The sequence below is a fragment of the Panulirus ornatus genome, chromosome 3 (assembly GCF_036320965.1).
Source record: "Panulirus ornatus isolate Po-2019 chromosome 3, ASM3632096v1, whole genome shotgun sequence".
NCBI classification, from domain to species: Eukaryota; Metazoa; Arthropoda; class Malacostraca; order Decapoda; family Palinuridae; genus Panulirus; species Panulirus ornatus.
This window is the reverse complement of record NC_092226.1, coordinates 33395100-33421869: the sequence shown is the minus strand read 5'-3', so window position 1 is coordinate 33421869 and position 26770 is coordinate 33395100. Positions and strand designations below refer to the sequence as shown.

General features: G+C 41.1%; 1 protein-coding gene across 7 annotated transcripts in view; it reads left to right on the top strand.

Annotated features, from left to right (window-relative positions):
• LOC139761955 (uncharacterized) overlaps nucleotides 1-26770 on the top strand; it is a 622461-nt gene that overhangs the window by 4935 nt on the left and 590756 nt on the right. For 6 of the 7 annotated variants that reach the window (XM_071686670.1, XM_071686698.1, XM_071686725.1 and 3 more), the window contains exons 2-3: nucleotides 6564-6760; nucleotides 18300-18422. In XM_071686670.1, the coding sequence (XP_071542771.1) occupies nucleotides 6737-6760; nucleotides 18300-18422 (147 nt within the window). In that variant the 5' untranslated portion in view covers nucleotides 6564-6736. The remainder of the gene's footprint in view (nucleotides 1-6563; nucleotides 6761-18299; nucleotides 18423-26770) is intronic. The other variant, XM_071686680.1, reaches the window with a different exon arrangement.

Genomic DNA, 26770 nt, shown 5'->3' with positions numbered 1-26770 from the left:
AAGATGGGTTTTGTGGTTTCACTTTGGTGCAAATATTCGTTTATTTTTTGGCCTTAGTAAAGGTTGCCTTCAGGTGAAACGGAAGGTAAGAAATATCAAGACATGAACGACGTTTGAAAGGTGCCTAGGCTTCATTATTTGGGTGTATTCAGTGGAAGACATACAAAGATTTGCTACAGGAAATTACATGAAATTCGTCTGCGATGACATCAAGCTAGTGGTGCGAGTTATGAGAGGAGAGACTCCTTCGCTTCGTCTAAGTGGCAATAAAGGAGGTCAAGTGTAACCACTGATAGATATACACAAGGACACGGTGAGATAACCGCACACCAGTGTCCTGTAGTAGGAAGGAAATGTAAAACATGAGGACGCAAGAAGGCAAAGAATCGTAACAAGCGTCAGAGTACATGGAAAGGACAGGCAGCAGGAGACCTAATGGTTCATAGCGAGGTTATCAGTGAAGATAAACGACTGATCAATGGTACAGTAATTGCAGATAGCATTGGAAGATTCGAAAGGCTGTATGATAACCGTAAAAGTTTCTGAAATGATGCCCATAAGAGAGTAAAGTTCCCTTCCCCTGTGCAGAGATAGGCAAACTTCTAAGTAGACATAACACGCACTAAATACTTGGTCGCGTGGTAAAATAGACACGGGGCCACTTGCGCACGGACAAAGACGTGAGTAAGATACAGACATGCGCGGAGCCATACGCGCATGAAAAGACCATGCACGTGGAATCATACACGTGCAGATACACACACGAACACAAACTCCACAACATTACACGCGCACCTTCATGAATTCTTGGACGCAGAGAAAACAACATGACCTATTTTTGCATAGGTGAAGGGAATTTTACGCACTTGGTACTCCATATAATGAAATGACTCTTTTTCTCATGCTAGATCTTTCATGATATTTGCATTTACCGTTTTATCGCGTATTTCCATTCGTTCACTATACAATTACTGCATGTAGATTCTCTGTCATACATTTGATACGCATTTTCATTCATATATATGTTTTGTTAAAAGTAAAGCAGTTGATTTCATCGCTTTGAAGTTTCAAAACGCTTACGTTAAGTTTTCACATCAAAGCCAACGTGCAAAAGTTAATTCATATGGTACAGGGAGGGTTTGACTTCGTTTAAGAAATTGGTTGAGTGGCTGTAAACAAGGAACAGTGATTAACGGAGAAACCTCAGATTGGTTCGTCGTGACAAGTGGTGTGCCGCAGGGATCAGTCCCAGTACCGGTTATCGTTCTCATAAATGTCACTGATTGATTATAATGGGATGGATTGTAAAACATGGGAATTTACAAAAGGATATTTGGCTGGGAAATGAATGGCGACATGAATTGAAGCTGTGTAACTTCTAACTCACATAGACACTGTGATGGACTTTGATATAATCAAGTGCACAGTTTTACATATCTGTTGGAAAAACTTTGATGCAAGCTACCATATGACAAAGAAAAAAGAAGTGTATAAGAATCACTAGTAAGATAAAGGGAAATAAGATGTGCAGCGAAATAGTTACAAATGGCGGACCAGATTGTTGGATATATAGGTAGGGCTTTCGAATTTGGATAAATCATCCTTACTCTCTACAATCCATTAGTGCGCTCCACTTGTATGCTATATTATTTTGTTCACCTTACTTGAAAAAAGAGATATACAGACTGGGGAGAGTACAGCGTTATGCTACCACGAAACAATTGAAGTAATTTTAGCTTACGGAAAAGATTGAGTTGATTTGATACAGGTATTTAAGATTATTAAAGGTTTTGGTAATCTGGACATAACAAGCTACTTAAGGTTTGATTCGTCTTATTGCACTCGTACTCACGGGTAAGAACTCTAGAGCCTAGGTTTTACCTGGAATGAGGCGAAGTACTTTTTCTTCAACATGATTGTTAACATGGACGATGAGAATTTTGAAAGCATTACCGTAGATACGTTTAGAAATAGAGTTGATAACCATTTAGATTAAAGTCCAAGATTAATGTTACTTTCGCATCCTCAGTCACATGAATTTGCAGGTTTTCCTCTTTTAATCATGAGAGACTCCGAGTTTTAATATCTTTTGCTGTTACGATCAGCCTTGAAAGGGTCTAGTGGTTTGTCGCTGTTTGAGTTCCTTTGTATCCTTTGTATGATAAGGTAGTAGGTGGAGGGTGTTTGGTTCGAGGAGATATGCGGAGAGAATTATCATGGGGAATGGTTTGATGAAAAGAGAAGAGGTGGTGAAAGCCTTGCGAGAGATGAAGTGAGACGCAGCGGATGGAATGGATGGTATTGCAGATTATTTTCTCATGAACCAATACAGATAAGAGCAACAAGACGAATTCCTTCCCTGATATATGATGCTTAAAATAAAAAACTTATGAGATGTATAAACGGTTTTTCCAAAATAATAAAGCCGTCTGCTAAGAGATATAATAAAAGTCTTTGAAACGAATCACTCGGTAATTTCGACAATTTAAGTGACCAGAACAACATTGTGAAGTTAATGCAAAGGATATGTACTGTAATACAAACTTGGGCAAATTCCTTTTTTTGAGCTGTAGTGCTGGAAAGCACAGAAAAAGGTACAACCACACATTGTCAAGGAGAAACGATCAGTCTGCTCAAACCACACCAGGACAGATATTTCAATGATATTGATGATTGTAATTATGAGTGCATAAGCCTATTCAAGAATGGCAGTATAATGTGCCCATTACAACCTATCTCTTTCCCGTTGTAAGGATGAAATATTTTCTCTTCAAACTGTTTCGAGGCTGAAGTGAGGTCAGATTGTTTCCTTCCCTTTTCGTCCGTTTATATATGTTTTGATATTAGTTCGTTCAGTCTGTATTTCGTAGTTGTTCTTCATGGTTGATTTGCCGGAGGGAGAGGTGGGAGGGAACGAGCCTTCTGCTTTACAATCATGTGTCTATCTGTAGAAATCAGTAAATTGATTTACTATTGTTATCCTCCAGCAGATGACCTGATAATAGACCATCGGGATTTCTGTTATCTGGCTCTTTCATATAATCATATATCCAAGTCATGAACCTAATTTCTCCTTCCCAGTGTTCCTGTCAACCACCTGAACTCATTACCTCTTACCTTCCATTCCCTTTGTCAACCGCTTCAAGTAATTAGTAACTACCTCTTCCATTACCCTTGCCAAACACTTGAACTCATTACCTCCTCCCCTTTCAGTGCCCCTGCCGACCACTTCAGATCATGACTTCCTCCCCTCTCAGTGCCTCAGTTAACCACTTCAACTCATGACCTCTTCCGCTTCCAGTACCACTGTCAACCTCTTCAACCCATTACTTCTCCCCCTTACCTACGCGACTGTGAACCAGTTTATCCCATCACTCCATCCTCATCTCCCTCACCTTCTCCCTTTTATTCTCTCCATTTAACTCCCCAGTTATCCCCAGACATATTCTGCTCTCCTGCCTTTCAGTAGGTGGATATATTTTGGAAATAACTCGCATTACCTCATGTACGTAGAATTCAGCCTTTTGAATACGCAAACGAAGACTTTCTTACTTCTCTTTTCCTTGGCAGTGGGTAATAGCCTTATGTTGTATACGTGTGTGTGTGTGTACACCAATAATGGTCTTAGAACGGGCTCTTTCGCTATTGATTTCTGCAACATTCGTTGTCCTGTGTCTTGCTTCGTCAGTGTTGAACACAATTTGTCTCCTTCCTCATGTGATCTTTATTCAAAAACCCCGTCTGGCTGCCTCTCATCTCTCTGCCAGTGATCTTTACCGCCACATCTGCTCCAAAGATGGCTTTTGTGCTTTCACTTTGGTGCAAATAGTCGTTTATTTTGTGGCCTTAGTAAAGGTTGCCTTCAGGTGAAACGGAAGGTAAGAAATATCAAGACATGAACGACGTGTGAAAGATTCATAGGCTTCATCATTGGGGTCTATTCAGTGGAAGACATACAAAGGTTTGCTACAGGAAATTACATGAAATGCGTCTACGATGACATCAAGCTAGTGGTGCGAGTTATGAGAGGAGAGACTCCTTCGCTTCGTCTGAGTGGCAATAAAGGAGGTCAAGGGGAGAAGTGATAACCACTGATAGATATACACAAGGACACGGTGAGATAACCGCACACCAGTGTCCTGTAGTAGGAAGTAAATGTAAAACATGAGGACGTAAGAAGGCAAAGAATCGTAACAAGCGTCAGAGTACATGGAAAGGACAGGCAGCAGGAGACCTAATGGTTCATAGCGAGGTTATCAGTGAAGATAAACGACTGATCAATGGTACAGTAATTGCAGATAGCATTGTAAGATTCGAAAGGCTGTATGATAACCGTAAAAGTTTCGGAAATGATGCCCATAAGAGAGTAAAGTTCCCTTCCCCTGTGCAGAGATAGGCAAACTTCTAAGTAGACATAACAGGCACTAAATACTTGGTCGCGTGGTAAAATAGACACGGGGCCACTTGCGCACGGACAAAGACGTGAGTAAGAAACAGACATGCGCGGACCCATACGCGCATGAAAAGACATGCACGTGGAATCATACACGTGCAGATACACACACGAACACAAACTCCACAACATTACACGCGCACCTTCATGAATTCTTGGACGCAGAGAAAACAACATGACGACCTATTTTCGCATAGGTGAAGGGAATTTTACGCACTTGGTACTCCATATAATGAAATGCCTCTTTTTCTCATGGTAGGTCTTTCACGATATTTGCATTTACTGTTTTATTGCGTTGAGTATTTCCATTCGTTCACTATACAATTACTGCATGTAGATTTTATGTCATACGTTTGATACGCATTTTCATTCATATATATGTTTTGTTAAAAGTAAAGCAGTTGATTTCACCGCTTTGAAGTTTCAAAACGCTGACGATAAGTTTTCACATCAAAGCCAACGTGCAAAAGTTAATTCATATGGTACAGGGTATGTTTGACTTCGTTTAAGAAATTGGTTGAGTGGCTATAAAGAAGGAACTGTGATTAACGGACAAACCTCAGATTGGTTCGTCGTGACAAGTGGTGTGCCGCAGGGATCAGTCCTAGTACCGGTTATCGTTCTCATAAATGTCACTGATTGATTATAATGGGATGGATTGTAAGACATGGGAATTTAAAAGACGACATTAGGCTGGGAAATGAGTGGCGACATGAATTAAGCTGTGTAACTTCTAACTCGGGTAGACACTGTGATGGACTTTGATATATAATCAAGTGCACAGTTTTACATATCCGCAGGATAAATTTTAATGTAAGCTACCATATGACAAAGGAAAAGAGAAGAATGTAAGAATAACTAGTAAGATAAAGCAAAATAAGATGTGCAGCGAAATAGTTAAAAATGGTAGACCAGATTCTTGGATGCATAGGTAGGGCTTTCGAATTTAGATAAATCATCCTTACTCTCTACAATCCAGTAGTGCGCTCCACTTGTATGCTGTATTATTTTGTTCACCTTACTTGAAAAAAGAGATATACAGAGTGGGGAGAGTACAGCGTCAAGCTACCACGAAACGATTGAAATAATTTTAGCTTACGGAAAAGATTGAGCTGATTTGATACAGGTATTTAAGATTATTAAAGGTTTTGGTAATCTCGACCTAACAAGCTACTTAAGGTTTGATTCGTCTTATTTCACTAGTAATCACGGGTAAGAACTGTAGAGCCTACGTTTTACCTGGAATGAGAAGAAGTACTTTTTCTTCAACATGATTGTTAACATGGACAATGAGAATTTTGAAAGCATTACCGTAGATACGTTTAAAAATAGAGTTGATAACCATTTAGCTTAAAGTCCATAATTAATCTTACTTTCGCATCCTCAGTCACATGAATTTGCAGGTTTTCCTCTTTTAATCATGAGAGTTTGCGAGTTTTTGATATCTTTTACTGTTACGATCAGCCTTGAAAGGGTCTAGTGGTGTACTGAGAATATCTCTTGTGTCCTATTGGTCAAGTTTTCTTTGAATTGAATAGATAAATTGTCTTATTATAACTATATTATTGTTTTTGTATTAACTAAATTTGTAATTTTCTTATGTTCTGCATAGAATTTGTACTATTATTTTGCTAATGAGATATTGTATTTCGCTCTCCCGTTTGGCATTCGCTTGTCGCTATTCTTGTGTGTAAAGTTGTGGCATAGAAGGTGAGTGACGTGGACAGGATGGAGGTGTTGTCCATGCCGTCAACTAGCGGCCCTTCATTGTTTCTTGGGAAGGCCTGTATGTTTGGTGGTGACGACTGGTGGAGGTGTTGGGGCAAGGGATGCAGTGGTCAGGTGTGGGGCAGGGATTTAATGTTGGTGATCCTGGAGCTGTGTGGCACATGGTCCAGTCTCAATGATGTTATGCCGGAGTACACCATTGTGCTAATAATTGTGACCCTGAAGCTGTGAAAAGTGATCTGAATTCCAGTTTCACATGTGTGCTGATAGAGGAGGCACTGTGTGAGTGATTGGATTTAGTAAATAAGACATTGTGATAATAATGTATATGTATGGGTGTTATGTTTTGTAATTGGTACTGTGACTTGTACATTTATTACAGGTTGGACACTAGATTAAATAGAGTAACGACCAGTGCTGTCTCACTCACACCTTGGTGAAACAGTCCAACAAATCCCCTGCCAAGATGGATGAACAGTTGATGAAGGAGCGGACCATCGCCAAACGGAAGTTCACTGTTCAAGGTCAACTTGTTAAAGGAGGCGCAAGGCCGGGATGACCCCTTGGAAGTGTTACGAGGTATTTATGATGACGTGTTCAAACAGTTCCTTGAAATTGAAAAAAATTAATGAGCAGTTAGCTGAGTCTCTTGATACAAAGAAATCAAATTATGATGTGCTCATTAATGAACTTGATACTTATATCACTGATATTGAAAGGACAATAAATCAGGCTTATGCTATAATAGCTAAAGTAACAAAGAAAGACAAAGCCAGTGTTAACGAAATGCACAAAGTGAGAATGGAGCGGTTAACTCTACCACATTTTGATGGCAAGATTCGTGATTATCCCACATTCTGTAAAGACTATGAAAGATTAATGAAATCAGTATATGAAGATGATGCATATGTGTTGCGATCCTGTCTGTCGGGGGAGGCATTGGAGGTAGTTCACGGGGTGGATGACTCTTTTGATTCCATGATGAAAAGGTTGGATGTCGACTCTGCTCATGTTCTTGTTAGGATTAATCACATTGCTGCATGTACGGTAAATGATTTAGTTGTTGAATCAAAAGCCAGTGTTACCAGAAGGCTTGATGACTTCTCTGTAGAAAATCTGGGGAGATGTTGCATTCCAAAATGTGGCAACTGCAAATGTGGAAAGTGTCCCCTTGGAAGTAACAGATATAGTCTTAAAGAAGAAAGGGAATTGTCTCTAATAACACAAGGTTTAAATACATGACTCAAAAACAAGTCAATGGACAGCTTCTTATCCATGGATAAAATCGCCAAAGACCTTGCCAAATAACTTCTCAGCCTACATGGGCAGACTTAGAGCTACAGAAAAGAGATTAGCAAAAAGAGGAGTTGCATATGCAAAGGAATATAGTGATCAGATCCATGACATGGTGGAGCGAGATGTAGCTCGAAAATTGACTACAGATGAAATCAAGGACTCTCAGGGCCCAGTACACTACATCCCTCATCATGAAATATTAAGACCAGACTCTAAATCCACTCCCATCAGAATAGTGTTTAATTCCTCTGCCTCATACATGGGACACGTCTTGAATGACTATTATGCCAAGGGGCCTGATATGCTGTGTGATCTTTTTGGCATATTGGTTAGGTTTCGTCAGAGTCCGGTAGCAATTGTGGGAGATATCAGTAAAATGTATAATTCTGTACTCCTCTCTGAAGCTGATAAAATGACCCACCGGTTCTTGTGGCGAGATATGAACACTACCAGGGAGCCTGACCATTATTGTTTACAGACGGTAACTTTCGGTGACAGACCTAGTGGAGTGATTGCCATGACAGCACTCCATAAAACTGCCGAAATGTTCAAAGGCAAGTACCCGGAAACAGCTGCCATGATCATTAATAAGTTGTATGTGGATGACATTCTTCATTGATGTGAAAGTGCAGAGGAAGCCCTTGAAAGAATGAAAAGGACCGAAGAGATCCTTAAAAGAGGAGGATTCCAGATGAAACAATGGGTAATGTCTGGAAGCCATGATATGACAGAAGATTCTAAGATAATTGATACTGAGGTTGAAAAGGTACTAGGGATGATTTGGGAACCAAAGAAAGATCAATGCTCTTACAAAGTAAGCATTAACATTTGTACAAAACGCAAGAAGATCCGCACTGGTCCTGACCTAACAGTAGAGGAAATAGTGCAAAGGATACCCAAACAACTGACAAAAAGGATGATCCTAAGTCAAGTGACGTCACTATACGACCCTTTAGGCCTTGCTACATCTTTCACGATACAATTTAAGCTATGAATGAGACATCTCATCACACGAAAACAAGAATACAAAGCTGATGAGCAACTGGGTTGGGATGAACCAATCCCTGATGAAATGCATGTGCACTGGGTTAATTTGTTCCAAGATATGTATGCCTTGGAGGATCTAAAATGTAAGCGGTGTATAAAGCCTGATAATGCACTTGGTAACCCCACACTTGTCATTTATGCTGATGCCAGCAATATTGCATACTCTACATGTGCATACATTCGCTTTGAACTGAAAGATGGCACATTTTCTTCTCAATTACTCGCAGCCAAGAGTCGAGTTGCTCCCATTCGGCAAATAACTACTCTGAGACTGGAGCTTTGTGCAGCAGTATTGTCTGCTAGGTTACGGAAGGTAATAGAAAAAGAAACAAGTTTTGTGTTCGATAGGGCACCACATCTAACTGACTCATTGATAGTAAGGTCACAGATACAAAATGAATCACATGGATTTGGAGCGTTTGCTGGAACAAGGATTGCGGAGATTCAGAGACATACTAATACTAATGATTGGTGGTGGGTGGCCACTGACGGCAATGCTGCGGACTACGCCATTATTAGAAAGATGCATTATTAGAAAGAAAACATTTAGAGGAATATTGCATACACTCACTGCCGATGATGTGAGGAAGGCAGAAAGGTACTGGGTTAAGATGGTCCAAAGGGAATTCGAAGAAAATTGGAAGGAAAGATTCACAAGGCTAGGACCCAGTAAAGATAAAGCAAAATAAGATGTGCAGCGAAATAGTTACAAATGGTGGACCAGATTCTTGGATCCATTGGCAGGGCTTTCGAATTTGGATAAATCATCCTTACTCTCTACAATCCATTAGTGCGCTCCACTTGTATGCTATATTATTTTGTTCAACTTACTTGAAAAAAGAGATATACAGACTGGGGAGAGTACAGCGTCAAGCTACCACGAAACGATTGAAATCATTTTAGCTTACGGAAAAGATTGAGCTGATTTGATACAGGTATTCAAGATTATTAAAGGTTTTGGTAATCTGGACCTAACAAGCTACTTAAGGTTTGATTCGTCTTATTTCACTAGTAATCACGGGTAAGAACTGTATAGCCTACGTTTTACCTCGAATGTGGCGAAGTACTTTTTCTTCAACATGATTTTTAACATGGACAATGAGAATTTTGAAAGGATTACCGTAGATACGTTTGAAAAGAGTTGATAACCATTTAGCTTAAAGTCCATGATTAATCTTACTTTCGCATCCTCAGTCACATGTATTTGCAGGTTTTCCTCTTTTAATCATGAGAGTTTGCGAGTTTTTAATATCTTTTACTGTTACGATCAGCCTTGAAAGGGTCTAGTGGTTTGTCGCTGTTTGAGTTCCTTTGTATCCTTTGTATGATAAGGGAGTAGGTGTAGGGTGTTTGGTTCGAGGAGATATGCGGAGAGAATTATCATGGGGAATGGTTTGATGAAAAGAGAAGAGGTGGTGAAAGCCTTGCGAGAGATGAAGTGAGACGCAGCGGATTAAATGGATGGTATTGCAGATTATTTTCTCATGAACAAATACAGATAAGAAGAAATACAGATAAAAGCAGCAAGACGAATTCCTTCCCTGTTATATGATGCTAAAAAGGAAAACTTAAGAGATGTATAAACGGTTTTTCCAAAATAATAAAGCCGTCTGCTAAAAGATATAATAAAAGTTTTAGAAACGTATTACTCGGTAATTTCGACAATATAAGTGACCAGAAGAAGATTGTGAAGTTAATGCAAAGGACATGTACTGTAATACACACTTGGGCAAATTGCTTTTTGAGCTGTAGTGCTGCAAACCACAGAAAAAACTACAACCACACATTGTCAAGGAGAAAACGATCAGAGTGCTCAAACCACGCCAGGACAGATATTTCAATGATATTGATGATTGTAATTATGATTGCATAAGCCTATTCAAGAATGGCAGTATAATGTGCCCATTACAACCTATCTCTTTCCCGTTGTAAGGATGAAATATTTTCTCTCCAAACTGTTTCGAGGCTGAAGTGAGGTCAGATTGTTTCCTTCCCCTTTCGTCCGTTTATATATGTTTTTATGTTAGTTCGTTCAGTCTGTATTACATAGTTGTTCTTCATGGCTGTTTCCCCGACGGCTGATTTGCCGGGGGAAGAGGCGGGAGGGAACGAGCCTTCTGCATTACAATCATGTGTCTATCTGTAGAGATCAATCAGTTGATTTACTATTGTTATCCTCCAGCAGATGACCTGATAATAGACCATCGGGACTTCTGTTATCTGGCTCTACCATATAATCCTGTTTCAAGTTAAGAACCTAATTTCTCCTTCCTAGTGCCCCTGTCTACCATTTCAACTCACTACCTCCTTCCTTCCCAGTGTTCCTGTCAACCACCTGAACTCGTTACCTCTTCCCTTCCATTCCCTCTGTTAATCGCTTCAAGTAATTACTACCTCTTCCATTACCCCTGCCAACCCCTTGAACTCATTACCTCCTCCCCTTTCAGTGCCCCTGCCAACCACTTCAGATCATGACTTCCTCCCCTTTCAGTGCCTCAGTCAACCACTTCAACTCATGACCTCCTCCGTTTGCATTATCCCTGTCAACCTCTTGAACCCATTACTTCTCCCCCTTACCTACGCCACTGTGAACCAGTTCACTCCATCCTCATCTCCCTTCACTTCTCCCTTTTATTCTCTCCATGTAACTCCCCAGATATATTTTGCTTGCCTGTCATTCAGTAGGCGGATATATTTTGGAAATAACTCGCATTACCTCATGTACGTAGAATTCAGCCTTTTGAATACGCAAACGAAGACTTTCTTACTTCTCTTTTTTCTTGGCAGTGGGTAATAGTCTGATGTTGTATACGAGTGTGTATGTGTACACCGATAATGGTCTTCGAACGGGCTCTTTCGCTATTCATTTCTGCAACATTCGTTGTCCTATGTCTTGCCTCATCAGTGTTGAACACAATTTGTCTCCTTCCTCATCTGATCTTTATTCAAAAACCCCGTCTAGCTGCCTCTCATCTCTCTGCCTCTGATCTTTACCGCCAGGTCGGCTCCAAAGATGGGTTTTGTGGTTTCACTTTGGTGCAAATATTCGTTTATTTTTTGGCCTTAGTAAAGGTTGCCTTCAGGTGAAACGGAAGGTAAGAAATATCAAGACATGAACGACGTTTGAAAGGTGCCTAGGCTTCATTATTTGGGTGTATTCAGTGGAAGACATACAAAGATTTGCTACAGGAAATTACATGAAATTCGTCTGCGATGACATCAAGCTAGTGGTGCGAGTTATGAGAGGAGAGACTCCTTCGCTTCGTCTAAGTGGCAATAAAGGAGGTCAAGTGTAACCACTGATAGATATACACAAGGACACGGTGAGATAACCGCACACCAGTGTCCTGTAGTAGGAAGGAAATGTAAAACATGAGGACGCAAGAAGGCAAAGAATCGTAACAAGCGTCAGAGTACATGGAAAAGGACAGGCAGCAGGAGACCTAATGGTTCATAGCGAGGTTATCAGTGAAGATAAACGACTGATCAATGGTACAGTAATTGCAGATAGCATTGGAAGATTCGAAAGGCTGTATGATAACCGTAAAAGTTTCTGAAATGATGCCCATAAGAGAGTAAAGTTCCCTTCCCCTGTGCAGAGATAGGCAAACTTCTAAGTAGACATAACACGCACTAAATACTTGGTCGCGTGGTAAAATAGACACGGGGCCACTTGCGCACGGACAAAGACGTGAGTAAGAAACAGACATGCGCGGACCCATACGCGCATGAAAAGACCATGCACGTGGAATCATACACGTGCAGATACACACACGAACACAAACTCCACAACATTACACGCGCACCTTCATGAATTCTTGGACGCAGAGAAAACAACATGACCTATTTTTGCATAGGTGAAGGGAATTTTACGCACTTGGTACTCCATATAATGAAATGACTCTTTTTCTCATGCTAGATCTTTCATGATATTTGCATTTACCGTTTTATCGCGTAAGTATTTCCATTCGTTCACTATACAATTACTGCATGTAGATTCTCTGTCATACATTTGATACGCATTTTCATTCATATATATGTTTTGTTAAAAGTAAAGCAGTTGATTTCATCGCTTTGAAGTTTCAAAACGCTTACGTTAAGTTTTCACATCAAAGCCAACGTGCAAAAGTTAATTCATATGGTACAGGGAGGGTTTGACTTCGTTTAAGAAATTGGTTGAGTGGCTGTAAACAAGGAACAGTGATTAACGGAGAAACCTCAGATTGGTTCGTCGTGACAAGTGGTGTGCCGCAGGGATCAGTCCCAGTACCGGTTATCGTTCTCATAAATGTCACTGATTGATTATAATGGGATGGATTGTAAGACATGGGAATTTACAAAAGGATATTTGGCTGGGAAATGAATGGCGACATGAATTGAAGCTGTGTAACTTCTAACTCACATAGACACTGTGATGGACTTTGATATAATCAAGTGCACAGTTTTACATATCTGTTGGAAAAACTTTGATGCAAGCTACCATATGACAAAGAAAAAAGAAGTGTATAAGAATCACTAGTAAGATAAAGGGAAATAAGATGTGCAGCGAAATAGTTACAAATGGCGGACCAGATTGTTGGATATATAGGTAGGGCTTTCGAATTTGGATAAATCATCCTTACTCTCTACAATCCATTAGTGCGCTCCACTTGTATGCTATATTATTTTGTTCACCTTACTTGAAAAAAGAGATATACAGACTGGGGAGAGTACAGCGTTATGCTACCACGAAACAATTGAAGTAATTTTAGCTTACGGAAAAGATTGAGTTGATTTGATACAGGTATTTAAGATTATTAAAGGTTTTGGTAATCTGGACATAACAAGCTACTTAAGGTTTGATTCGTCTTATTGCACTCGTACTCACGGGTAAGAACTCTAGAGCCTAGGTTTTACCTGGAATGAGGCGAAGTACTTTTTCTTCAACATGATTGTTAACATGGACGATGAGAATTTTGAAAGCATTACCGTAGATACGTTTAAAAATAGAGTTGATAACCATTTAGATTAAAGTCCAAGATTAATGTTACTTTCGCATCCTCAGTCACATGAATTTGCAGGTTTTCCTCTTTTAATCATGAGAGACTCCGAGTTTTAATATCTTTTGCTGTTACGATCAGCCTTGAAAGGGTCTAGTGGTTTGTCGCTGTTTGAGTTCCTTTGTATCCTTTGTATGATAAGGTAGTAGGTGGAGGGTGTTTGGTTCGAGGAGATATGCGGAGAGAATTATCATGGGGAATGGTTTGATGAAAAGAGAAGAGGTGGTGAAAGCCTTGCGAGAGATGAAGTGAGACGCAGCGGATGGAATGGATGGTATTGCAGATTATTTTCTCATGAACCAATACAGATAAGAGCAACAAGACGAATTCCTTCCCTGATATATGATGCTTAAAATAAAAAACTTATGAGATGTATAAACGGTTTTTCCAAAATAATAAAGCCGTCTGCTAAGAGATATAATAAAAGTCTTTGAAACGAATCACTCGGTAATTTCGACAATTTAAGTGACCAGAACAACATTGTGAAGTTAATGCAAAGGATATGTACTGTAATACAAACTTGGGCAAATTCCTTTTTTTGAGCTGTAGTGCTGGAAAGCACAGAAAAAGGTACAACCACACATTGTCAAGGAGAAACGATCAGTCTGCTCAAACCACACCAGGACAGATATTTCAATGATATTGATGATTGTAATTATGAGTGCATAAGCCTATTCAAGAATGGCAGTATAATGTGCCCATTACAACCTATCTCTTTCCCGTTGTAAGGATGAAATATTTTCTCTTCAAACTGTTTCGAGGCTGAAGTGAGGTCAGATTGTTTCCTTCCCTTTTCGTCCGTTTATATATGTTTTGATATTAGTTCGTTCAGTCTGTATTTCGTAGTTGTTCTTCATGGTTGATTTGCCGGAGGGAGAGGTGGGAGGGAACGAGCCTTCTGCTTTACAATCATGTGTCTATCTGTAGAAATCAGTAAATTGATTTACTATTGTTATCCTCCAGCAGATGACCTGATAATAGACCATCGGGATTTCTGTTATCTGGCTCTTTCATATAATCATATATCCAAGTCATGAACCTAATTTCTCCTTCCCAGTGTTCCTGTCAACCACCTGAACTCATTACCTCTTACCTTCCATTCCCTTTGTCAACCGCTTCAAGTAATTAGTAACTACCTCTTCCATTACCCTTGCCAAACACTTGAACTCATTACCTCCTCCCCTTTCAGTGCCCCTGCCGACCACTTCAGATCATGACTTCCTCCCCTCTCAGTGCCTCAGTTAACCACTTCAACTCATGACCTCTTCCGCTTCCAGTACCACTGTCAACCTCTTCAACCCATTACTTCTCCCCCTTACCTACGCGACTGTGAACCAGTTTATCCCATCACTCCATCCTCATCTCCCTCACCTTCTCCCTTTTATTCTCTCCATTTAACTCCCCAGTTATCCCCAGACATATTCTGCTCTCCTGCCTTTCAGTAGGTGGATATATTTTGGAAATAACTCGCATTACCTCATGTACGTAGAATTCAGCCTTTTGAATACGCAAACGAAGACTTTCTTACTTCTCTTTTCCTTGGCAGTGGGTAATAGCCTTATGTTGTATACGTGTGTGTGTGTGTACACCAATAATGGTCTTAGAACGGGCTCTTTCGCTATTGATTTCTGCAACATTCGTTGTCCTGTGTCTTGCTTCGTCAGTGTTGAACACAATTTGTCTCCTTCCTCATGTGATCTTTATTCAAAAACCCCGTCTGGCTGCCTCTCATCTCTCTGCCAGTGATCTTTACCGCCACATCTGCTCCAAAGATGGCTTTTGTGCTTTCACTTTGGTGCAAATAGTCGTTTATTTTGTGGCCTTAGTAAAGGTTGCCTTCAGGTGAAACGGAAGGTAAGAAATATCAAGAGATGGACGACGTGTGAAAGATTCCTAGGCTTCATCATTTGGGTCTATTCAGTGGAAGACATACAAAGGTTTGTTATAGGAAATTACATGAAATGCGTCTACGATGACATCAAGCTAGTGGTGCGAGTTATGAGAGGAGAGACTCCTTCGCTTCGTCTGGGTGGCAATAAAGGAGGTCAAGGGGAGAGGTGATTATCACTGATAGATATACACAAGGACACGGTGAGATAACCGCACACCAGTGTCCTGTAGTAGGAAGGAAATGTAAAACATGAGGACGTAAGAAGGCAAAGAATCGTAACAAGCGTCAGAGTACATGGAAAGGACAGGCAGCAGGAGACCTAATGGTTCATAGCGAGGTTATCAGTGAAGATAAACGACTGATCAATGGTACAGTAATTGCAGATAGCATTGGAAGATTCGAAAGGCTGTATGATAACCGTAAAAGTTTCGGAAATGATGCCCATAAGAGAGTAAAGTTCCCTTCCCCTGTGCAGAGATAGGCAAACTTCTAAGTAGACATAACAGGCACTAAATACTTGGTCGCGTGGTAAAATAGACACGGGGCCACTTGCGCACGGACAAAGACGTGAGTAAGAAACAGACATGCGCGGACCCATACGCGCATGAAAAGACATGCACGTGGAATCATACACGTGCAGATACACACACGAACACAAACTCCACAACATTACACGCGCACCTTCATGGATTCTTGGACGCAGAGAAAACAACGTGACGACCTATTTTTCGCATAGGTGAAGGGAATTTTACGCACTTGGTACTCCATATAATGAAATGCCTCTTTTTCTCATGCTAGATCTTTCACGATATTTGCATTTACTGTTTTATTGCTTTGAGTATTTCCATTCATTCACTATACAATTACTGCATGTAGATTGTATGTCATACGTTTGATACGCATTTTCATTCATATATATATGTTTTGTTAAAAGTAAAGCAGTTGATTTCACCGCTTTGAAGTTTCAAAACGCTGACGATAAGTTTTCACATCAAAGCCAACGTGCAAAAGTTAATTCATATGGTACAGGGTATGTTTGACTTCGTTTAAGAAATTGGTTGAGTGGCTGTAAACAAGGAACTGTGATTAACGGACAAACCTCAGATTGGTTCGTCGTGACAAGTGGTGTGCCGCAGGGATCAGTCCTAGTACCGGTTATCGTTCTCATAAATGTCACTGATTGATTATAATGGGATGGATTGTAAGACATGGGAATTTACAAGACGACATTAGGCTGGGAAATGAATGGCGACATGAATTAAGCTGTGTAACTTCTAACTCGGGTAGACACTGTGATGGACTTTGATATAATCAAGTGCACAGTTTTACATATCCGCAGGAAAAACTTTAATGCAAGCTACCATATGACAAAGGAAAAAGAAGAATGTAAGAATCACTAGTAAGATAAAGCAAAATAAGATGTGCAGCGAAATAGTTAAAAATGGCGGACCAGATTCTTGGATGCATAGGTAGGGCTTTCGAATTTAGATAAATCATCCTTACTCTCTACAATCCATTAGTGCGCTCCACTTGTATGCTGTATTATTTTGTTCACCTTACTTGAAAAAAGAGATATACAGACTGGGGAGAGTACAGCGTCAAGCTACCACGAAACGATTGAAATAATTTTAGCTTACGGAAAAGATTGAGCTGATTTGATACAGGTATTTAAGATTATTAAAGGTTTTGGTAATCTCGACCTAACAAGCTACTTAAGGTTTGATTCGTCTTATTTCACTCGTACTCACGGGTAAGAACTGTAGAGCCTACGTTTTACCTCGAATGAGGCGAAGTACTTTTTCTTCAACATGATTGTTAACATGGACAATGAGAATTTTGAAAGCATTACCGTAGATACGTTTAAAAGTAGAGTTGATAACCATTTAGCTTAAAGTCCATAATTAATCTTACTTTCGCATCCTCAGTTACTTGAATTTGCAGGTTTTCTCTTAATCATTAGAGTCTGCGAGTTTTTAATATCTTTTACTGTAACGATCAGCCTGAAATGGTCTAGTGGTCTGTCGCTGTTTTGAGTTCCTTTGCATCCTCTGTATGATAGGGTAGTAGGTGAAGGGTGTTTGGTTCGAGGAGATATGCGGAGAGAATAATCATGGGGAATGGTTTGATGAAAAGAGAAGAGGTGGTGAAAGCCTTGCAAGAGATGAAGTGAGACGCAGCGGCTGGAATGGATGGTACTGCAGATTATTTTCTCATGAAAGGTGTTGAGACTTGCAGTTGGTGGGGTATATTTCAAAGGAGTGTTGAATGTGTTTGATGGTATAGTGGTAGAAGTGAAGTGCCTTGATTACTTAAGAGTGGACATGACAGTGAATGAAACCATGGGAGCACCATGGAAAGGTTTGTGGCGTTCGGTTGTTGATAGGAGGCTGTGGTGTCGGTACCTTACAAATTGATAGCTGGAGATTAGATGAGGGCTAATTATGCCATTTCTTCGTCTCGCTAACTTGAGAAACGTTGCACAAATTTCTCTCTCTCTCTCTCTCTCTCTCTCTCTCTCTCTCTCTCTCTCTCTCTCTCTCTCTCTCTCTCTCTCTGTATATATATATATATATATATATATATATATATATATATATATATATATATATATATATCATAAACAACAAAATAGGCATGATATAGTGTTTCCCATGTGTCGCGCACGTAAGAAATATTACATATACTCTTTCATGTGTGACGCCAATTTCCGAGTGTCAGAAAATTCACAGGTTACCGGCGGTCCTAGTGTGGGCGGCCCAGCTGCCACACACACACACACACACACACACACACACCAACAACACACTAATATCAAGATTTAATGGAGGAATATTTGTGGTTGCAGGATCGAACTGAAAAACCAGAGGCGGTGGGAGGCCAAGTTGGTTGCAGGATGTGGTTGCGGTGCCGGCTCTCACGGAGGAGAGGTCGTTGGGTGCTGGTGACGTTCTTGATGCTGTACACTGCGGTGAGTATGGCCAGTTGGTGTTACAGGACCGGCTGTGTAATAGTGCTAGCTGGCTAGTTTGATAAGAGGACTGGGTGTATAGAGTGGCAGAGAAGTCATTTCGTGTACATATGTCAGGTGTCTGAAATAAGTCTAGAGGTTGTAAGTAGGGCATGAGCACTGGGTTGTAGGACGTGAGCATCTGGGGTTATAGAACATGAACACTTTGTATGTAGGGCATGAACCCTGGGCTGTAGGGATATGAACACTGGGTTGTGGGACAAGGACATTTGGGTTGTAGGTCATGAACATTTGTGTTCTATAATCAGATCATCATATCTACGACCTGTTTAAGTCATCACCCGAACCCCCCCCCCCCCCCCCCCCCCCCCCCCACACACACACACACACACACATTCTGGGTCAGGATATGTGATGTGGAGTCGACATTACCAGGTTAGTGTGACGTCAGTGGGATGGGACAGTAGGTTTGTGGATCTGTAGATGATTCGTAGGGAGCCAATACGAAGGTCTTAGGAGGACAGTCGTCTTCAGGGTTCATTACAGGTAAGGGTAAAAAAAAAAAAAGGAGAGAGATAGGCCATGGTCCTGTGCCAGGCTAAGGCCCGGCGAATCAATGATAACATCCCGAGCCATAGCCATCACGGCGGGAGGAGAGGGATGGTGAACGTACTCAACCAGGTCTTTCCTGAGGAAATGAACAGTTTGATTGTTTCTTGCCGGAGAGTTTTGCGCTGAGACGGCTATCGTCACGGAGATATAATTCTTTGATCTTCACACACACACACACACACACACACACACACACACACACACATATTTCTCTTTTTATACATATTCAACATTTCCCGCGATAGCGTTGAGACCAGAGGGCTGAGCCTTAGAGGAAAAACTCCTCACTGTTCCTTCTTTAGGAAAAGTAGATATTGGAGGGGAGGCTTTCCAGCCCCCGGTCCCTCCCCTTTTAGTCGCCTTCTACCACACGCAGGGAATACGTGGGAAGTATTCTTTCTCACCTATCCCCAGGGATTATATATATATATATATATATATATATATATATATATATATATATATATATATATATATATATGTACATATAGCTACCTCGCTAATGCGGGAAATGGCGAATAGTATGAAAAAAAGAAAAAATATATATATATATATATATATATATATATATATATATATATATATATATATATATATATATATAATTTTTTTTTTCTTTTTCCAAAAGGGAAGCACAGAAGGGGGCCAAGTGAGGATATTTCCTCTAAGGCTTAGTCCTTTGTTCTTAGCGCTACCTCGCTGATGCGGGAAATGGCAAATAGTATGAAAAAGAAAAGAAAAATTATATATATATATATATATATATATATATATATATATATATATATATATATATATATATATATATATATATATGGTGTGTAGATCGAGAAGTGGTTTTTAGTGGGGGAAGGATTATGTGATATATATATATATATATATATATATATATATATATATATATATATATATATATATATATATATATATATATACCATTATATAAGCTGAACCATAACTTGATATACAAGTACTTTTCACAATTGCAATCGTGAATACTTTAAATCCAGATCACGTCTATATGTGCTTGCCCTCCCCCCAGTCCAACCCCACCCCACCTCAAACCCCCTCCTCCCCCTATTTCTTAAATCCCCCCCTCGTCACTCGCCCCGCCTCTCCCATAGTCGACCGGACAAAGCCAGGGACAATAGAGTGACAACAGTCGCGCCAAACTCGTGTCCTGTATCGACACACTGGTGACCGGACGCCGGCCACGCGCCCGGCCCTCCCTGCTGGTTCCCTGTGATGAGCGTGTGTGTCCGTTGGTAACGGTGGGACGGTGTACATTGTAGGGTGAAGCTGGCGCTCCCTTCCGCTGTGGGTAACGGGTCAGACGAAAGGAAGGTGCTTCTGTCTGTTCCTATATATAAATTGGAGGAGGACATTCTCTTGTTGGAGTCTACATATATGCTAGGGGAAGGGAAGGAGATTCTCTTGTTCTGCATATAAACAAGAGGAAGGGAAGATTTGTCTTTCCGTTTCTGTACGTTAACGTCTCTCGTTCTGCCGTAGAGACGTCGCGTCATCTTATTGCTCTATGGGGGTTAAGGAAAGAAGTGCTTCTGTTCATTACTCTATCTGAACGAAATGAGAAGGGCCTTCTCTCTGGTTTCCTATGTATATTAGTGGACGGTAGGGTAATTCAGCTGCTTCTGTAAGTGAATTAATGGAAGGATTATTGCCTCGAGCTGTCTCTGTATGTGAACCAGCTGAAGGTGCGGTGCTTCTGTCCGTTGTCCTGTCTTAAGTAAAGATGGGAAAAACGAAGACTTTTTGACAGTCTTTCGCTGTCAGTCAGGCGGAGGGAATCCACTATGTCCTCGTATCTTTATGAATTAGAGGAAGGAAAGGGAATATTGTGACCTTTTTCACACACAGTTGCTGTGTGTGTGTGTGTGTGAATCAAGCGAAGGAAGATTGTTTCTGTCTTTTGCTCTATGTGAGCTTGAGGCAGGAAGGTTTCTTTTAACCGTGTCTGTATGTGAATTAGATGAGGGAGTCTCCTGTCTGTCTCTGCATATGAATCGTTGCTTCTGTCTGTTCCTACAGTTAAGCCACGAGAAATGGTCTTCACCTCCCTGTTGCAAATATGCGAGATAAGGGATAGTCAATACATGATCAACACATAAGGCGCAGTAACGGTACACAGTAAACCCAGGGGAAACATGGCCGACGTACAAAGGTATCCACACGAAAACCACACACCATGAGCTAACAAACGGACAAACAAACAAGGGACTTCAGAACACAAACAGCACAGGACATACAGCAAACAGGACTGCAACACATACACAGGGTTCACGGTTGAAAAGTGAAAGGCGCACGAGTAAAAAAGAAAATAAAGACTGTAAAACATTTTAGGACATGCAGATGACAGACAGACGACCCAAAGCAGCACATCGAACATAGTCAAAACACAGGTCATGCAAACAACAAACAGGGTGCAGTTCAAAACACAGGGCAAAAATATATCCTAGTAAAAGAGGAAGCTATACATAGACAACGTAAACAGAAACTATACATAAACATTGTAAACAATAAACATGACGCCCAGTCAACACAGGAAACACACAACACACAGGAAACACGAGTAGTTACAATCCAGGAGGATGAACGCAGGACACACACACACACACACACACACACACGCACACACACACACACACACACACACACACACACACACACACACGATGAACATAGGTGTAATAAACTGCAAACTAAACACACACACACACACACACACACACACACACGATGAACATAGGTGTAATAAACTGCAAACTAAACACACACACACACACACACACACACACACACACACACACACGATGAACATAGGTGTAATAAACTGCAAATTAAACACACACACACACACACACACACACACACACACACACACACACACACACACACACACACACGATGAACATAGGTGTAATAAACTGCAAACTAATCGGAGAAAACAGTATATGAAACACAGGGTCAGCACAGCGGACAGCATGTTGTGACAGATGGTGTACAACTAACAACCTCCACATCCATCACGATGCGAGGCTCTCTGCTCCCACGGCTGCTCTGCACAACACCACCCAGACGAGTAACGTCAGTATTACCTGCTGTATCTGTCGCCCAGCAAGTGGTTCCCACCCCTGTGTGTGTGTCTTGTGCTTTCAGTTATTGTGCGGCTTTGATGTAAGGAAGAGGATTTGCTTCTTTGTTGGGAAAAACGTCTTTAGTCCCGACCAGATGAGAACACCGATAATTTTATATGAACTCTATGGTCCTCTATTCAGAATGCTTCATGTGTTAGTCTGCGAGATGAAAAGGGACTTAAAACTTCATTTGCTCTTGAACTTCTAAGCTGATTTTGATTCTGTCGCTGTTTTGTTCGCTGTATAAACAGTCGCCAGAAGTGATTGCAGACGGCGCCGCCCGGGAACCAGTTTGTCCGCACCGTCGTCGTAACGTTCTGCTGACAACGTGGGGTTCCCGTGCTCGACACTTGTTCGCCACCCGGTTCTTGGTGCTCATCAACAACCAATCCATCATTTGTTGTTGTTCAGCGTAAATATTCGCTACTCCAGTTGGAGACTCGGCACGATTGCAGTGGGCTGCCAGCCATGAAGACCTCTTTATCAACATGTGGCGTTCTGCTTTCCGAATATCCTCGCCACAGTTCGACTGTTTCAGGCAGTACCAGTAACACCAGAGCCCCACCCAAGCATCATCTTCATTTAAGCGGCGACTACCTGGTGTGGGTGATCTATGTAGTCGTGGGCAAGGCTTCTACGGCGTCGCTGTAGGCTATAGTGTTTCTAAGGCCGGGTAAATTCGTCTGGAGGACTGTTTTTGTACGAGACTAACATTCCGCGGAAGAGGGACATCACGAAGGGAAAACAGTAGATGACGAAGCTTGCATTCCAGGGAAACGAGGCGGCTGGGGGCGAAGTCTTGCTGAGATGAAGAGCATTAAGTGATATTTTCGTATGTAATTTTTTTTTTTGCTTGTGCCACTGTCAGCGGCTTCTTCGTTGTGCCGCCCATACTCATCCTGTGAGCGGTAGCGCAAAAGGATTACAGACGTTATAAAGGGTCTTTGTCAGGCCCCAGTGAGCACATACTCATTACATTAAATGTTACAAAATTGGTTCATTGTATTAGCAGTCTCTCATATAGTATGTTTACCCACTAGATGCAAGAAGTGGATACATCTCTTCGAATTTCAGGAATATTGTTATTAACATTAAGGTGTTGTGCCATTTCATGCAGGATTTGCTTCGGACTAACCCTAGAAGGCTCTATTTTTTTCATTCTAAGACATAGTGCTATAGCCTGTATCCAAATTTTTGGCTACAAATTTTACATTTTACATGATTTAATATATCAAGATAGGCGAAGGGCCAATAGTTCGTGTAGCCTAGTCTTAGTCTAGTAATTACAAAATTGTGTAAACTGTTAATGTTATTACTTTCTCCATATACATGTTTTATTTTACACATTTCACTGCGATGTAAAACGTTTCTACTTATCCGTGCTTGTAATCGTCAAAAGAGGTTTGCGAGTTTCTTTCTAATAACAGTTTTGGGGCTTCTGACTGATAATCTAATGTTGTTAACAGTTTCTTTACTAAGTGCAAGTTTGGCTAAAGCATCAACTTTATTATGCTCATGGAGGCCTATATGACAGGGAATCCATAACAACTTGATTTGAGTCTTCACCAATAATGTTTGAATATGTCTCTGGCTTCAGAGACGCAACATTTTACATTCTGATCTCTAGGTGTTCAGGGTAAGAAGTGAGGATAAGGAATCAGAAATGATTAATCTGTTTGTATGAGGTGATTTCTACAAGGTCGAAAGCGATAATTGTGGCGGACAGTTCAGGTTGTTGGGTAGATGCCCAGTTGTATAAACAGTTGACATCTACATTGTTTTCTCATATCTGTTACCATTGGGCTGGATCACAATGGTAACACTACCTGCCCTCCCAGTGGCAGAGTTTAGAAAGCCGTCGGGGATGATGCACTGGCCACCGGGCTATTTTACTTTCAAAGATGCCAGTTTTCCGGCAATTGCCGGAATTCCGGCTTTTTGATCAATTGGAGTCAAATTTCCGATTTCCCATTTTTCTCTCCGTCTGTCTCTTGTCTTTCTTATGATGACATCCGGAAAATGAACAAGTAGACTCTTGACGGATGTTTTCATATTATATCGATCGTGGATTGTGTATATATACTGTATGTAATTAAAAATACGAATATCGCAAAACAACTTGATCGCTAACCCAGCGAGATTAAGCTTCTCTCCCGCTCTTGCTTTTTGCATGCTTTGCTAATGGTTTGTACAAGTGCGCGATGCGACAGCATATTCCCTAAGGCGGGCCCTGGACCCCGGCCGCATGGGACTCCGCGCTTCGCGCACATATTGCCCCTTTTTCCTCCCACTAATATTTTTCCGGCCCAAGAGACATTTGCCACTGGCATCCCTGTATTTTCAATCTGGAATTTCTGTATGTTCAAGAGCACTAGCTTTGGCTCCGTGTTAGAGGCGAAGATTGAGAATAATTATGTAGGTATGGTGATGTCAAAGGAAGGGGGAAAAGGCTGATTCCTTCTGATCTTAAACAACTGAGGTGCTCTTGACAGTATGTTCTTAGCTGTTATTTCGACCCTTTTGGATTCACTATCTAAGTCACCAGGCAGAAGTTTGTCTTATCGTAAGATTGATTTCAAATATTCCTTGTGCTCAGCGCTGGGTATTACGAGTTCTCTCCGCCTGTTAGGTACTTCAGTGGTCTTTGGGAGTCATGTTATGATTCTTAGGGCTTCTTTGTGCATTTTTTCAAGACTTTTCATTTCCTTAGGAGGGAGAATCTACCCATCCTTTAAGTTTTACGAAATACTTGTGAAAACTACATACAAACTGACGAAAGAGACACTGGAACAACCCGAGTGAGGTGATATGAATAGACTGTGATGTCCTGATGTGCTACATGTTTCACATCTAAAACTTTTTATTCTCGGGAGATAATGGTTGATGCTGTTCAAAGGTAACTGGAGGGTGTAGGGTGCATTCATGTCTGGTGTTTAGACAGTGATTGAAGATTTCTCTTGAGTTGCAGACATTCTGTTGTGGATGAGCCATTATTCCAATCGTGTAATGTAGTGCTGCACGCCTGTTGTTGGTACTGTCGTGTCAGAGTGTGGTGATGTGACTGTGAGGTCTTTTGCGTAAGAGAGGGTCTTCATACAGTGATTTGCTGGAGGTAATGGGAGGTCGTGTGGCACGAGATGGAAGAAGGTTGGAGAAAGAACTGCTCCCTGGGGAGCATCATTGTAGAGCTTAAGGGTTTTAGAGGGGAACCCGGTGTGAGGGTCTGTAGTATGGCGGTCAGCTAAGAAGTTGGCCAAATACATATGTGCTTCGCTCGTAGTTGTGGTGGTGAAGAGTGGGTGGGCAATTGTTTCTGGGTGGATTCTGTGTAGTTTTTTCATGACTCCTGTTCAGAGATGTTGCTTTGTGGTTGTTTAATGAATAATGTCTCATGAATGTTTGTTCTCTGGGAAAAGGGTTATCACCGGAATAGGTCAGGAGTGCTTTACGAGTGGGGGTTGATTAAGTATGGTAAGTGTGGATCATCTTTAAAGTGTTCCAGGGTTGGGTGCCTTGGGTTTTTTGGTTCACAGTGTTGATATAGCAGTCCCCAATTTGCAGTTTAGTTTTCAGTGATTAGGTTAGTGATGGTGTTGTGTGGACCTTGAATTTGTTGTCTGATTTCTGCTGATGGTGAGTGGTTTTGGCTGAGGTTGTGCCTGAGTTTTATGATGTGTGTTACTTGTAGAGAGAAGTTTTGGTTTTAATCTTTCCTATATTTTTTTTTTTTTTGATCGGTTGGTGATACTGGTAAAGTGTGAGACTACATGATTTAGGGATGGGAAATGGCACTATACTAAAGATATGCAGCTTTGTTTCCATACTCTGTGTAAAGGCTGGTGATTCTGCTATTTTCTAGTTTGTGTTTTTTCTCTTTTTTTGCAGCTATGTAGGTTGGGTTGATAAGGTGGAGTGCCATCAGAATGGGCATGTGGTCAATTGACAGCTCGTATATCGTGCTTCTGGTGGTCCTTGTGTGCACTACATGTTAGCTCGTGATGTCTGGCGAGGTCTGTTGCTGGAGGTGGTTCGTTGGGAGATTTTTTTTGGCTGGGAGAGTAGGTTGAGGATACTGAAAGGCTGTAGTTGGTTTATGAGCAGATCACCTCGAGGATCTTTGGTGTGAGTGCTGAGCCACGTGGGTGGTGGGCTCTGAAATCTCCACATAAAAGGGTAGTGGGCATGTTGGTCAGTATATCTAGCTGTGGTGGTTGTGGTGGGGAGGTATGTAGGTGTTGTAGGTTGTCAGTATATTTAGTTGTTGTGGGGGGAGGTATGTAGGTGTTGATTATATTGTATTTAGCACTGTGAAGTTTTATTCTTCTTAACTGTATTTCCCAGGTGTTGTCATTGTGTGTGAGGTGTTCCATGTTCCCTGTGGTGTTGGAGAATAATGGTATGGTTTGGCTGACGAGTGTTATGAGTTCTCTTTGTCCTTGTCTGCTTTGGATGAGGGTTGTGTCGTTGTAGAAAGGAGGAAGGGAATGAGGGCTTGGATGTGAGTGTGGTTTCTTGGGTGAAGGCTACGTGGATGTTATTGGATATTTTCTTTCTTATAGTGCCATTGGCGTTGAGGTGTAG